At 43.1% G+C, this 16,265-nt stretch overlaps 1 protein-coding gene across 1 annotated transcript in view; it reads left to right on the top strand.

Annotated features, from left to right (window-relative positions):
* The first annotated feature begins 6,694 nt into the window (after positions 1–6,694).
* LOC144373601 (uncharacterized) overlaps positions 6,695–16,265 on the top strand; it is a 60,481-nt gene continuing 50,910 nt past the window's right edge. The window contains exon 1 of the mRNA XM_078036626.1: positions 6,695–6,790. Coding sequence (XP_077892752.1) covers positions 6,695–6,790 — 96 coding nt within the window. The remainder of the gene's footprint in view (positions 6,791–16,265) is intronic.

The raw sequence follows: 16,265 nt of genomic DNA, 5'->3' as shown, positions 1-16,265 counted from the left end.
CTTCTCTTCCTGTTCCATCTCCTCTTCCTCTTCCATCTCCTCTTTTAATTTCTCCATCTCCTTTTCCTTCTTCTCCCCCTCCTCCTCCTACTCCTCCCCATCTTTCTCCTCCTTCTCAATCTCATCCTCCTCCTTCTCCTCTCCTCCTTATTTTTCTCCATGTCTTCCTTCTGTTCCCTCTCCTCTTCCTTCTCCTTATCTCTCCTCCTCCTCATCCTCCTCATCCTCCTCATCATCATCTCTCCTCCTCCTTTCTCTTTTCCTCCTCTTCCTTCTCTTCCCCCATCTCCTCCTCCTCCATCACCTCCTTCACCTCCCTCTCCTCCTCCTCCTCCTCCGACTCATCCCTCTTTCTCCTCCTCATCATCATATATTCTCCATCTCCTCCTCCTTCTCATCCTACATCTCTTCCTTCTCCTTTTCCTTCTTCTTCTCTTCCTGCTCATCTCACCTCTTCCTTCTCCTCCATCTCCTCATTTCAATCATCCTTCTACAACTCCTCCTCTTCCTTCTCCTCCTTCACTTCCTCTTGCCTATCTCTCTCCTCCTCATCCTCTTCCTCCTTCACCTCAATCTCTTCCACCTCTTCGTCCTCCTGCTCCTTCTCCTCCTCCTCTTCCTCCTCCTCCTCCTTCTCCTCCTCCTCCATCTCCTGCTTTTTCTTTCTTCTCCACATCCACCTCCTTCTCCTCCATCTCCTCCTCCTCCTTCACCCTTGCCTCCTCCTCCTCAAAACATTATCTCTCCTCAATCTCCTTTTCTGACTCCTCCTCTTATTCCTCTTCTTCCTGCTCCTCCTCCTCCTTCTCCTCCTCTTCCTCCTTCTCCTCCTCATCTCTCTTCTTCTCCTCCTGCATCTCCTCCTCCTCCTCTTTCTCCTCCTCCTCTTTATGTCTCTTTTATTCTCAGTTCTCCTCCTCCTCCATCTTCTTGTCCTTCTCCTCCTCCATCTCCTCCTTATCCTCCTCCATATACTCCCCCTCCTCCTCTATTATCTCCTCCTCCTCCATCTCCTCCTTCTTCTCCTCCTTCTCATCTCTCCTCTTCCTCCTGATAATCAACATCATCCTCTCCTCCATCTTCTTTTCCTCCTCCTCCTCCTCCTCCTCCTCCTCCACCTCCTCCATCTCCTTCTCCATCTCCTCCTTCTTCTTCTCCTCCCCCTCTTCCTCCTCTTCTTCCTCCCACTTCTTTTCCTCGTCCTCCACCTCCTCTGGCTCCTCCTTCATCTCCTCCTCCTTTCCTCCCTCTCTTTGTTTATCTCCTCCTCCCGCTCTTTTTTCCCCTCCTCCCACTCCTCTTCCTTCTCCTCCTCCTTTTCCCCCTCACACTTTTCTCCTCTTTCTTCATCCCCTACTCTTCCTCCATCTCCTCCTACTTCTCATCCATCTCCTCCTCTTCTCTTTCCTCTCCTCTTCTTTCTAGTCATTTCTCATTCTCCTCATCATCATATTTTTTTCTTCTCCTACTCCCCATTTTTTCCTCCTCCTCCATCACCTCCTCCATCTCTTCCTCCTTCTTCTCTCTCTCCTCCTCATTACTCAATCTCCTCCTCATCATCATTATCATCTTTCCTAAATCTCCTCCTTTTTTTCTCCATCTACTTCTCCTTCTCCCTCTACTCCTTGTCCTCCTTCTGCTCATCTCTCTCCTCTTTCTTCTCCTGATTCATCTCCTCTCCTCCTCTTCCATCTCCTCCTCCTTTTCCATCTTTTCCTCCTCCTTGTCTACTTCTCCTTCTCTTTCTCCATCTCCTCCTCCTCATCATCTCCTCCTTCTTCTCCTTTATATCCTCCTCTTTCTTTTTCCTATCTTCCTCCTCTTTCTCTTCTCTCCTCCTCCTCCTCCTCATCTCTCCTCCTCTCCCTTATCTCTCCTCCTCCTCATCATCATCATTTCTCCTCTTACTCCTACTCCTCCCCTCCCCCTCCTTCTCCTCCTACTCCTCCTCATCTTTTCTCCTTCTCCTCCTTTCCCTTTTTCTCCTGCTCCTCCTCCATCATCTCCTTCTCCATCTCTTCCTCCTTCTTCTCTGTCTCCTTCTCCTCATTACTCTTTATCCTCATCATCATCAACATCATCATCTTTCCTAAATCTCCTCCTCCTCTCGTCCATCTCCTCCTCTTCCTCCTCCATCTCCTTGTACTTCTTCTGCTCATCTCTCTCCTCTTCCTCCTCTCCACATCTTCCATTTCCTCCTCCTTTTCCATCTCCTCCTCCTCTTCCGTCTTCTTCTTCAATTCCTCCTCCATCTCCTCCTCCTCGTGACCTCCTCATCCTCCTCCTCCATCTCCTCCTCCTTCTCCTTTATATCCTCATTCTTATCTCTCCTCCACCTCATCTCTCCTCCTCATCATCATCATCATCTCTCCTTCTACTCCTACTCCTCCCCCTTCTTCTCCTCCTCCTCCTCCTCCTCTTCCTTCTCTTCCTCCTCTCTTTCACACTCCTTCTCTTCCTCCTCCACCTCCTTGTCCTTATCCTCAATCTCCTTCTTCTCCCTCTCTTTTTTCACCCACTCATGTCTCCTTTTCGTCCTCCTCATCATCATTTCTCCTCCTTTGTTTTTTCGCCTCCTCTTTTTCCTCCTTCTCCTTCTCCTTCTCCTCCTCCACCTCATCCTCCTTTATCTCCTCCTACTCCTGCTCCCTCTCCTCCTTCTCTTTATTATCATTATCAACATCATCATCTCTCTTCCATCTCCTCCTCCTCCTCCTTGTTCTCCATCTCCTCCTCCTCTACTTCTTCTTCTCTTTCTCCTCACAATCCTTGTCGACTTTCTACTCCTTCTCCTCTATATTCTCCTCTTTGGTCTTTTCCTCTTCCTCCTCCTGCTCTTTCTCCTTGTCCTCCTCTTCTCCCAACTTCTCCCTCTGCCTCCTTGTCCTCCTTCTGCATCTTTTTCTTCTCCTCTTCCTCCTCACCATGGTCATTCTTCTCCTCCTCATCTCTCTCCTCCTCCTCCTTCTCTTCCTTCTCCTCTGCCTCCATTTTATTCTCCTCCTCCTTCTCCTCCTCCTCCATCTCCTCTTTGTCCATCTCCTCCTCCTTCTCCTCCCTGTGTCCTCTTATTCTCTTTCTCTTCTCTTCTCCTCCTCATCATAATCAACATCACCATCTCTACTCCAACTCCTTCTCCTCCTCTTCCTTCTCCTTCTCCTTCCGCTACTTCTCCTCCTTCCCCTCAATCTCCTCATCTTCAGCCTCTATCTTCTTCTCCTTTTCCTCCCTCTCCTCCCTCTCCTCCTTCTCCTCTGTCTCCTCTTCCTCTTTCTCTTCCTTCTCCATTTCCTGTTACTTCTCCTCATTCTCTTCTTCCTCCTTCTCATCTCCTCCTCATCATCATCATCCCTCCTCCTTCTCATTTTTCTCCTCCTCCTCCTCCCCCTCCTTCTCCTCTTCCTCCCTCTTCACTACTTTTCCTCACTCTCCTCCTCCTCCTTCTCTATCTAATTCTTCTCCTTTTCCTCCATCTCATCTTCCTTCTGCATTTCCTCCTCCTTTTTCTACTTCTGCTCCTCCTTTTCCTCCATCTCCTCCTACTTCTCATCCATCTCTTCCTCCTTCTCCATGTCCTCCTCCTTTTCCTCCTCCTCCTTTCTCTTCTTCTCCTCCTCATCTATCTCCTCTTCCTCCTCCTCCATCTCCTCTTCCTTCTCCTCCCTCTCCTTCTCCTCCTCCATCCTTCTTTCTTTTCCTCCTGCATCTCCTCCTCCTCCATCTTTTTTTGGAGATGATTATTTTTTATTGGTTGTTCAAAACATTACAAAGCTCTTGACATATCATATTTCAAACATTAGATTCAAGTCGGTTATGAACTCCCATTTTTACCCCAAATACTGATTGCAGAATCACATCGGTTACACATCCACATTTTTGCATAATGCCCTATTAGTAACTGTTTTATTCTGCTACCTTTCCTATCCTCTACTATTCCTTCTCCATCTCCTCCTTCCTCTCCATTTCCTCCTCTTCCTTCTCTCTCTTCTATTCCTCCTCCTCATCCCTCCTTTTTCTTTTCCTCCTCCTCAAAATCTCTCCTGCTCCTCCTTCTCCTTTTTCTCCTCTCCTCCATCTCCATCTCTTCCTCTTTATCCTCATCCCTCCTCCTCCTCCCTCCTCCTTCTCCTCCTCCTCAAAATCTCTCCTCCTCCTCCTTCTTCTTTTCCTCCTCTCCTTCATCTCCATCTCTTTCTCTTTCTTCTAATCCCTCCTCCTCCTCATTATCCTCTTTCCTCCATCTCCTTTTCCTCCCTCTTCTCCTCCTCCTCCTGCTCCTCCTTCTTCTCCTACATCTCCTCCTCCTCCTGCTCCTTCTTCTAATGCTCATCTCTTTCCTCCCCTCCTTCTCCATCTCTTACTCCTCCTCCTTTTCCTCCTCTTCCTCCATCTTTTTTTCATCTCCTACTCCTCCTCCTTTTTCTCCTCCTTCTCTTTCTTCTCCTTCTCCTTCTCCTCCTGCTCTTTCTCCCTCTTGTCCTTCTTCTCCATCTCCTCCTCCTCCTTCTTCTCCTGTTTCTTATCTCTCTCATTCTTATCCTTCTCCTCCTCCCCCTCTCCTCCTCCTCCTCTATCTTCTCCTCCATCTCCTCCTCATTCTCCTTCTCCTTCCCCTCTTTCTCATCTCTCCTACTCTTCCTTTTCATCATCATCATCTCTCTTCCATCTTCTTTTCCTTCACCTCTTCCTTCTTCTCTGCCTCCACTGTCTCCTCATCTTCCTTCTCCTCCTCCCTCTTTTCCTCCACCATCTTTTCTCCTTCTCCGCATCATCATCATCATCTCTTCTCCATCTCCTCCTTCTTCTGCCCGTTCATTTTTTTCTCCTCTTCCTCCTCCTCCTTCTCCTTCTCTTCCCCCTACTTCTCTATCTATTTCTCCTTCTCCTCCACCTCCTTCTCCTCCTCCTTCTCCTCAGCCTCATATTCTTGCTCCTCAATCTTTATCTTCTTCTCCTCCCTCTTCTCCTTCTCCTCCTCATCTCTCGTCTTCCTCCTCCTCATCATCTCTCCTCCATCTCCTCCTCCTTTTATTCCTCCTCCTTTTTTCCTCCTCCCCCCACTTCTCCTCCTCCTACCTCCTCCTCTTCCACATTCTTTTCTTCTTCCTCCTTCTCTTTTTTCTCATCCTCTTCCTTCTCCTCCCCCTCTTTTCCCCCTCCTTCTTCTCCTCCATCTCCTCCTCCTTCTCCTCCTTCTCCTCCTCCTTTTCCTCCCTCTCCTCCTTCTCATCTCTCCTCTTCCTCCTCCTCATCAACATCATCATCTCTCCTCCTTCTCCTCTTCCTCCTCCTCCTCCTTGTCTTGTTTTTCATCCCCTTTCCTCCTCTTCAGTCTCCTCCTCCTCCTTCGTCTCCTCCTCCTCCTCCGCCTCCTTCTCCACCTCTGTCTCTTTCTCCTCCTTCTCTTCATCATCATCCCCCCTACTCCTCCTCCATAGTTTCCTTGCTCTGAGACCTCCGACGTGGACTCCTCTGGCTCCCTGTCTCCATCTCTCCCTGTGGCTAGCCCCTCACCTCTGTAGATCCTGTTGCACCTCCCCAGCTGCTGGTATTCATCTGTGGCCTCCAGTGACCCTCCATGATCGGAGGCGTAGTAGTGAGCGTGGAGTTCTTCAGACCGTTCTAGTCAAGGGCATGGAGAGCTTTACCTGTGGAGAAGGTGGAAGGTGTCAGAGAGAGCACCCACATGGTTCTCAGTTGGGGACACACGCTTTCCATTCTATGCGCAAGACACCTTGTACTGGACCGTCACAGAAAGAGCCCCCTGCCCAGAGCCCACAGGGACACGTGTGATCATGGTACTGAGACTGTGATGTCCAGGTCTGCTTAGCACCGTGTCACCTCGAAAACAAGGAGAGACTTGCAAAAAATATCCAGGACATTGCCAGCAGGCGTGGTTTCGATGTGCGGTGCCCATGGGGTCAAGTGCCCTAATAAAAGTGTGAGAGGGTAGCCCGGGGTAGGGAAAATCAATGACAGATTCCAGCCCACGTGGAAGGAACCATAACCAATAGCAGTAAAATATATGATTTTCATGATCCGCAGAGCAGGGGACACTTGCAAACCCAGCTCCCTGCACCGCAGAGACCAGCGGTCCTTCCTACCCCTTAAGGCACAGAGGCCAATTCACGAGAGATATGAGCTGCTGTATTCCTTGGGGACATCTGCCTCTCACCTAGCTCAGATGTCAGGATATTTTTGCAAGGACCTGTCACCTGACCTGCGAGGGCTTCCACGTCTCCAAGAAACCCTAACAGATGGCAGAGTCTGCAAGTTCTTGCTTCTCTCTAGCGTGTCCCCAAGCCCTGAAAGCAGAGCCCTTTTCCTCCACGATGCTTAAAGCTAACGTTATCTCTCTGCTTCCCAGAACCGCTAAGGGTGACGATGAATGACAGCTCCTCACAAAACTGATTGCTAACAAAATGATTGGTTTTGTGCAAAATTAGACTATCACTGGGAAGAAATGAACAAACAAGGGACACGAGTGGGGTGTACTCTCCCCCATTCTTGATCTTGACGTACCTACAAACTACTCCATCCCCTCCACATTGTCTCTGTATAAACCGTGGCGGCTTCTCCTGAGGAAGGCTTTCGAGGTCACCAGAGGAGTGTGGACGTGCAGCAGGGACACAAAGAGGAGAAAGGGCCTGTCCTTGTTTGTGAAAGAAGAAAACCACTGAATTATGGACGGGAGATGATGGTGTCCACAGTGGACCTTGAATGTGCTACGTCCGTGACCTGGGTTCACCTGCTGGGATTTCACTGTGAGGGGTCCCCCAAAAACGCATGGGTGAGACTATGCAAGAAAGTTCACAAGTAAAATGATTAGATTACGAGAGGTGTGACCTAGAAGTGGTTTAATCCACTTGGATGAACTCACTGGGTGGTGACTGTAGCAGGTGGGTTGTGGCTGGAGGAGGGGATCCCTGGGCTGTTCCTTTGGGGTCTCTATCCTGTCCCTCATGAGCAGAGCTCTCAATGCTTCCTGGTGCCCTGTCTTGAGCTGCTCTCCTTCTCCAGTCCCTTCCGCCATTTTGTTCTGCTCCCCTTGGGCCAGAGCCATGGAGTTGGCCAACCATGGACTGAACCTTGATAACCATGAGCCCCAAATAAACTCTTCCTCCTCCAAATGTTCTTCTTGGGACCTTTGATCACAGTGGCAATTTTGTCTGAGTAAAACAACATCCACGGTCACTATAGTACAGGAAGATATTTTGAGAGAGAGGGACGGGACACCCCACCCACCCACCCTGTGTTACAGAACATTGCCATCATTATTATTTTATTATTAGGTGCTGCTAATTTCTGATTTTCCATAATTTATAAATTAATCATCTTCATAGGTATGTACGCATAGGGAAATAGCTATATATTGTAGTATATGTATGAATATTTATTTATTACTTATATATGAATGGTTGGGTGCTCTCTGGGGTTTCAGGCATTCCCTGGGCCTTGGAAGGAGTCCCTGATGCACGACCACTACTTGGATACTTCCCATTGCAACCCGGTAACTCAACGCAGAGATCCAAGTGTGGAAACCAATTCATAGGAAGAGGTTGGACCTTTCCTTTTTCTTTCTTTTTTTTTTTTTTTTTAGCACCAGAGATGGAACCCAGGGGTGCTTCACCAGTGAGTCCCTTCCCCAGTCCTTTTGATATTTTATTTACAGACAGAGTGTCACTGAGTCTCTTACGGCCTGTCTCAGTTGCTGAGGCTAGCCTCCTACTTGCCCATCCTCCTGCCTCAGCCTCCCCAGCTGCTAGGATGACAGACATGGGCAAAGTGACTCCATAAAGAAATCCTTCAGCATATACACTGTGGAATACTGTGTAGCCATGAAGAAGGATAGCTTCCTTTTCTTTGTGAATGAAGTGTGAGTTTGGACCTTTTCAATGAACCTGCTGCTATGGGACCCCAGGGTAGCTCACGGCTCAGAAACTGCCCCCCCCACAAAGGTGTGTTTCAATATCTCTCAGGATGCAAACAATAGTGTTATTCCTTAAGAAATTCACAGGGGAAAGATGACCAATCAAAGTTCCTGAGAAAAGCCTAATCCACAAGAAATGTTTATCCCAGGGTTAACAATGTCCACTAATGTCCCCCTCCCTTCCAAAGCCACAATAGACTAGTTACAAAAAAACAGTCGCTGTGCCAAGTGTACAAGGATCACCATATGTAGCTTGCTTAATTAAAGGAAGATTATAGTATTCCCCTTGAGGACAAGAGGCTCATAAAAATACATTCCCCCCATTAACACCCCCTTCTTTGCCTCACACAGGAATTCATAATGAAAGTGGAAAACGCAAAGTTCATATTAATGGCAAATGGGTTGAGGTGCAGAACCTGCCCTTTAGTTAAAAGATTAAAAAGACACGAGATGTGGTGGGCTTTGTCCGAGGGTCAAGGAAACTTTAAGAAAACAGTTAAATAGGTCATATAAAAAAAGGAAATTACTTTGGAAATTAAAAATAGAATAATGTAAAATTAATATAGATATATTTTAGAGTCACTTCAGAATAATAGGCTTTCACTATTTTAAGTGTGTTTTACTGAGACTTTAGATTAAAAGTAAGAAAGCTTACTAATGATTATAGGTGTGCTTTAAAGTTAAAGGTTAATGAAGTAATTATACATATGATTTAAAGTTAAAAGTTAATAATAGAACAGGAGACATGTAGTCGAGTTGTGTAGCACAGTGTTATGGGCCAGGTTATATAGGCAATGACCAAACAGACTCCATTTTACCCTGAGACTTCATATCATGTAAGAAATGCTTCTTCCATGCTCAGGCTTGGGTCTATTTCTTGCAGAGACAGTTATAGGTCCTGCAGGGAGCTGTCCCTGGCTGGCCAGCTAAATTCTGTCCATTTGGACAGAACTGGGAATTGGTGTGTTTTCTGAGTGATCTGCCCCGCAACAGTGTGCACCTAGTAATTAAGGTGAAAATGTAAATATTTAATTCTGATTTTCAATGGTTACAGGAAAATATTCTAAACCACATCCTCAATATATCTTAGATAATCAATATGTCAGAGAAGATTGTGACTCTTGAAAAGTATGTACATCGAATGAGTTTTGGGCTTTGAGACTATTAACTACCTGGAAAGATATCTACAAAAATGGTATAAAAATAAAGCCCCCCCCCCAAGGGCAGCAGATTCTTTTTGAAGGCTACTCAGAACTTGCAATTGCTGTCCTTCAGCACCACATAACAATAAATAAAAATTAAATAAAGGTATTATATCCAACTACACCTAAAGAAAATTAAAAAAATTAAAAATAGGGACAGAGTAATAGACTGAGACAATCTCAGTGAGTATGTTTGTTTCTCTGTGCACCATGTCGCCCCTTGACCTGTCTTGAAAACATTTCAATATCTTGCTGAACCTCACTCCTCAACCTGGGCCCAGAGCTGTTTTGTGTCATGGTTGAGGCCTCCTTGGTCCAGGTCCCAGAGACACCCTCATGAATAAAAGCAAATCATTGGCCTCAGCCCACAGGTGAAGGGAGACTGTCCCAAGTCTCCACGGAGTTTCCTACAATGTGAGGATGAAGAAGAGCAAGGAAGAGGCACATGTGCTTGAAAAAGAGTCAAGAAGTTTAAATAAACCCAGAAAGTGACTTGTTCATTGGACACGGGTTAGCAAGGCAGTGAGATTTGAGGGTGGGGGTAATTAAACATATTTAGGCCATTGAAATGTTTATATCATTCTTCATGTGGGAGGAGAAACGTTTTCTTCAGAAGTAGATCTGAAGTGGAATTTGAGGACAAGTGGTCAAATGTTTAGTCACAGCATTCAGCAGAAATCCTGGGGCAGGAAACACAGAAAATAGGAAGAGTTTGCAGCCCATTCACAAATGCACCCTGTGGCTGGGCGGAGAGATGCAGTGCTTTGACGGACAGCTGAACTCCCAGAGTCCAAGTTCACATTCAGGATGTGACTCCTATTTCCTACTTGGATTCTGAATTCTTTTCTTTCTGTTATTATTGTTTTCTACATTAAATTTGCTCTGAGTGGTGATTGATTTAAGACTCCCATTATAATCTTAACTGCTTTCTGCTTGCTCAATGACCTTCTATGAATCTTCATGATTTTATTTAAATATTTGAAAATTATTTCCCAAGTACTAGATACTGTTTTTATACAAAAATGTACAATGAACTTTTGAAAATATTTTTTATCGATTCTAATTAGTTACACAGGACAGCAGAATGCATTTGGTCACATTCTACAGAGGTGGATTATACCTCCTCATTCTTCTGGTTGCTCATTATATAGAATTACACAGGTCATGAAGTCATATATGTAAGAGGGTAATGACGTCTGATTTATTTTACTTTCAATCTACCTTCATAGCCCCTCCCCTTTTTTCACTCTCCTCTGTCTAATCTAAAGTTCCTCTATTCTTCCCAAGAACCTCACCCTTATTGTGAATTAGATGTTCATATCTGAGAAGAAATCTGACCTCTGATTTCTTGGGACTGGCTTATTTCCCTTAGCATAATATTCTCCATTTCCTTGTATTTGCTAGCAAATGCCATCATGTCGTTATTCTTTTAGGCTGAGTAGTATTCCATTCTGTATATATGCCAAAATTTCTTTATCCATTCATCTGTTGAAGGGCATAGAGATCAGAGATCCTTCGACCTTTGTTACGAAATGCCATTGGGTCTGAAAAATCAGCCTGTACCTCAGAGCAAAGCCTGTCCAAGGAAGGGAGCATGACCTTTGTCCTTGAAAAGACCCACAGAGCACTGCTAGGCATAAGCCCACCCTGCTGAGCTGTTTGTCTGCAAATAACAGGAGATATACGCTGTGCTAGGTGTCCCTGATTCAGTCTAGGTGGGGACCCATAGCTACCCCCTAGCAGCCACCGATCAGCATGAGACAGGAAAAATACCTGGGATGCCAGATGACCCTCCCAGTAGTTTATAGTGGTTGATAACATGTTTAAAAACCATGTAGTTCAGCACCTACAACCATCGTGGCCTAAACCAACCAGTTCAAATGAATCCTCCTCTGTACTAATCAATCAACCCTACCCAACTTGTTCCCACCAGTGAATGTGCTAATGATGTTTTAGAGTTGTTTTATGATTTTCCTGCGGTGTGTGATAATTTGCCAAGAGATGCTATGATGTATGTGAAGTCCCTGCCTTCCCCAAAGAGTGTATAAAACGGCTTCAAACCCTGGGCTAGCGGCCTCTCAGCATCACCAGTTGCTGGATGCACATGGAGGACCAAATTAGCTCCCAATAAAAACCTCTTTGCTACTTACATGGATCTTGGTCTCTAGTGGTCTTTTGAGGGTCCTGAATTCGAGCCTAACACGTCTAGGGAAGATTATTGTAATAAACTTCAATTGGGCATGAATTTTGTTAAATCTTTGTTAATTCTATAATTGTTTTTTAAAAGTCAAATAAATTTTTATAAATATATTTTTTAAATTTCCCCAAAAGTAAAAGAAAACAGTACACCACAAATTGACATAAGGATTCAGTGCATTCTTAAAACTTGGTGAGAAATTGACAAGTTCCCTAAAACCCACATCAATTTGTGAAGAAAACCAAAACTATGATCCACTCTTTCAAATACATGGCAAAACTCTGTGGTTCAGCACAGTGATAACAGTTCTTACTGAAAAACTACAGTGAACAAACCACAAAGTTCTAGCCTGAGATTGGATTCTTATAAACCTAAGAGAGTATTTGAAGATGGAATCATGCACTGTAAGGGTCTGGTGGAGCGTCAGAGGGAGAGACCACACAAGAGACTTGCTCCATGCAATTGGCAAAAGGGGATTTATTGGGGATCCATTCCAGCGCGCTGGGGCTTCGTGCTCACTCAAGAAGGGAGAGCAGCCCAGAGCCCAGAGCAGAGGTCAAGCAGAGCTTAAGTACACTATCTGGAGAGGGCAGTGGGTTTTGCATACATCAGTACAAATCATCAGGAGGCACGGGAAAATTGAACAACAACTCTGAGGCATGATTAGCACATTCATTGGCGGGAACAGGTCGGGTGGGGGTTGATAGGTCATTCCTAAGCGGGGTACACATTCAAACTGATTGGTTCAGGCCCTGTGACAAACTGCACAGGGCCCTAGGCTAAATGGCCAGTAGGGCATTGTCTTAACTATCTCAGAAATTTCAGGTTCTGGGTGTAACAGAGGAATTTAATAATACCTAATCTTTTACATTTTAATTCAAGCTTTCCAGCTTAGAAACTTTAACCTTTCAGCACACAACTGTGAACAATTCATTATAGTAAATGAACTAAGAACTTCAATGAGGATAGAAGTGTTTCTAAAATGATTCTAGAAACTTCAAAAGTTGTCCTGCAGAATGATGAAGCTGGAGCCCCAGCACCAGTCACACACTAAACATACAGTCATCCATGGTTAACAAATACATGAAAAAAAAGTTCAATATTTCTAGCAATTAGAGAAATGCAAGTTAAAACTATTTCCTCTCACTCCAGTCAGGAGGGCAATTCTCAGGAATACAAGTATCATTAAATATTGGCGAGTAGGTGGGGAAAAGGTTCACTCACCCATTGTTGGTGGGACTGCAGATTGGTGCAACCACTCTGGAAAGCAGTATGGAGATTCCTTAGAAAACTTAAAATGGAACCAACATTTGACCCAGCTATGCCACTTCTCGATTCATATCCAAAGGACTTAAAGATAAGCACACTACAGTGACTCAGCCACAAAAATGTTTATAGCAACTCAATTCACAATAGCTCAACTATGCAATCAGCCTAGTTTCCCTTCAACAGAAGAATGGATAAAGAAAATGTGATACACACACACACACACACACACACACACACACATACACACACACACACACACAGAGGTTGAGGAGGGAAAAAATAAATGTCTATTGGATTAGATAAAGGGAAATTATGGGAAGGGAGGGGAATAGTGTAGGAAAGAGAGTAAACTGAATGGGACACATTTTTTATATTCATATATAACTACAGACCAGGGTAACTCCACATCATGTACAACTAAAAGACTGGGATCCTAATCAGAATAAGTTAAACTCCATGTATGTATAATGTGTCAAAATATACTCTAGTGTCATGGAACACACAGAAATGCAAATACTGAAATTACTCGAATTATCAGGGAAAAAAACGAGGGAATTTTGGGGATCTTGAGAGAGGAAAGATGTCTTAGAATTAGACTGAAGGTACAATCAGGAAGAACTTTTAAAATTTTTTTATTTTATTTTCTTGGTATGGAGGATTGAACTTATGGGCACTTAACCACTGATCCACATGCCCAGGTCTTCTTTATATTTTATTTAGAGACAGGATCTCACTGAGTTTCTTCAGGCCTTACTAAGTTGCCAAGGCTGGTTTGAAACTCGAAATTCTCCTGCGACAGCCTCCTGAGCTGCTGGGGTGACAGGCATGAACCACTACACCAGAAAGAACAGAAGATTTGATAAAGAGTACCTCATCAGGTTTATAAGAATTTTCTCTTCAAACACCATAAAGAATGTGAAAACAGTCTCTAGATTGAAGCATTCCAAAATCTAGGCATACATCAATATAACATGATTTTACTAATGAATGTTTTCCAAAGGTTATTGATATGCTCTGTGCAAATACCCCCATCTCTGAAATCTGGGGGATCTTAGAGTATGTCTCCACTTGCTGCTCAGGTGACACAATCTGAGGCTAACCAGGACCCTAAGATCTCTGCAGCCCTGTGTTCCTGCAAGAGCCCGGCAGGGGGCGCCCTTCCCACACACTCCACCATTCTCCTGTAGGATTTTTTAATTGGAGGAGGAATGATGGGGTCTGACTCTCATTCATGCTTTCATTGCAAGTGAGGATACAGAACAACTCCAAAGCTGAAACCAAGCCTCTTTTGGACAAGACATCAGGAAGCTAGACTCAGTCCCCTGAAACCTGACCCCTGGCCTCATTTAAATGACTTCTCCTCAATAAAAGGGTTCAGCCTGTGTGTGTGTGTGTGTGTGTGTGTGTGTGTGTGTGTGTGTGTGTTATTTTCTGAACCTCCTGCGGGATCAGATGGTGTAACTCGGGGATGCATTTGCTTATTGCAGAAACAAAGCCATCCATGTTCCTGGGATGACCACCCAAAACCTTCTTCTTTTTCCTGACTATATAATTACAAGAAAAAAATAAATGTATACACAAGGATCATCAGCTACATTGCGTGACGTCACATGCAGGCGTGCACTCCTAGTTAAAAACAAATTGAAATGGATCCAAAATATCTTAAGAACCACGTGGTTACATAAAGTTAATCAATTCTACTGTGTTAATTATAGGTTATGCCCTTATCTACAGAAATATCCAAGGACTTTAAATATATTTTCATTGATATATCTTTTCTTTTTTTAAAAAAATATATTTTTAAGTTGTTTATGAGCCTTTACTTTTTTTATTTATTTGTATGCAATGCCAAGAATTGAACCCAGTGCCTCATGCATGCCAGGCAAGTGGGCTACCATTGAGCCCCAACCCCAGCCCTCATTGATATTTTTTTTTATCAAGGAACAAAGATAATTATTTTTCAGAAATTATTTTCAGAAATTATTTCAAAGTGTAACCAGGAAAAATTCTAAAAGGAATTTCAACAGAGGAGAAGCACAAATTGGAGGTCCTAAGAAAAAAGAAATCATTTTTGGGTAAACCAAGATCTTTATATTCTAGATTTTTATGATAAAAATATTTTCCTAAATAGAAATATTTTTATATTATTAGTTAGACAGATAATATATAAATGTAAAAAAAAAGATTTATATGTACTGGAATGACTAAAAGTTTTAACTGATTAATTCAAGGATATTTCAGTCTATTTTCTGATTTTACTCTCTATGCTGATACTGAGCTAATATTTTTGTTCATATTTTGACATGATAAAGACGTATTAAAATATTAAGTTTAATTCCTTTAAGCAAGGTCTTTATTGCCCAATGATTCTTATTGTTTAAGGCAAGGATTAATTTGTGTAAATAAATTCACATCCTTGATTAAACACTAAATACATTAAACTTCTAACTTAGATTCTAATTTTTACAATTCTCCTTGGAGATTAAATTTGATTGATTCAAAGACTGTCCATTTTTGCATATTTTGTTTGTTGAATCATTTTGAGATCTGGGAATTTTATTAGGACTGAGGTTCTCCAAATTAAAGTTGTATGTTAGTTTTGAGCAATAAAAGTTGCAAACCTTGTTGAAAATTCATGGACATGATAGAAGTTCTCTGATTGGACCTATTATCCATAAAAATATGGTAGAATTTATATAATGCTTAATGACATTTTTTAAAAGACAATGGAGAGACACCTGTTTAAAGGCTAATATTCTGAGACAAAGATATGTTGAGACCTTCTCTCAGAAAGAGATTGAGGATTCCTTTTAAATTGTTAGGATGGACCAACTAGTATATATATTGGGAAATTAAAATAATCAATACAAGGTAAATCTGATCATTTAAATACTTGTACTACTATCTATAACTTAAATTGATGATACTATGACTTATGCCAAGTCTTTACTCAATTTTATTAAATAAAGAAAAGGGGGAACACAAGACCCCAGAGGCACACACTAGATCTTACAGAATATTTGATTTTTTTCTTAATTGTAATATTGAGAATCTCAGGGGATATAACTCAGTTGTTAGGGTGCTTTGTTCACATGCACAAGGCCCTGGGTTCAATCCCCAGTACCACCAAAAAAAAATTGAGACTGCTGCTGAATTTATTGAATCATGTTCACTGCTGCTGAACATGATTCAGTAAGTTAAATCAGGTTTGAAAAGATAGGATTTAAACCTGTCATCATGAAAATGACTGAAAAACCTGACACAGGAAGGTAAATCTTCTAACTGCAGAGTTTACAACCATGTAGCTTCATGAACTTGTCAGGTAAGCAAAAAATTATGAAGAGACTTCTATGGACCTATTTCTTAGATCTATTTTTCTAATTTGTTTTTTAGTTGTAGATGGAAACAAAATAAACAATTTTGTTTATTTTCTCATGTGGTGCTGAGGATCAAACGCAGGGCCTCGTATGTGCTAGGCGAGTGCTCCACCACCGAGCCACCACCCCAGCCCTCAGATCTATTTTTAATGTGCATTGTAGTGTGGACTGGAAAATCCACCCATGAAACTAGATTAATCCTACTGACTGTAGTGGTCAGTTATATGTCGATCCTATGGCAAACAGATTGTCTGGGTTTTTATTTGAGGAATAGACACCATAGGAGAAAG

This window comes from Ictidomys tridecemlineatus, unplaced genomic scaffold, assembly GCF_052094955.1.
Source record: "Ictidomys tridecemlineatus isolate mIctTri1 unplaced genomic scaffold, mIctTri1.hap1 Scaffold_440, whole genome shotgun sequence".
Lineage (NCBI taxonomy): Eukaryota > Metazoa > Chordata > Mammalia > Rodentia > Sciuridae > Ictidomys > Ictidomys tridecemlineatus.
This window is presented reverse-complemented; position numbering and strand designations above follow the sequence as displayed.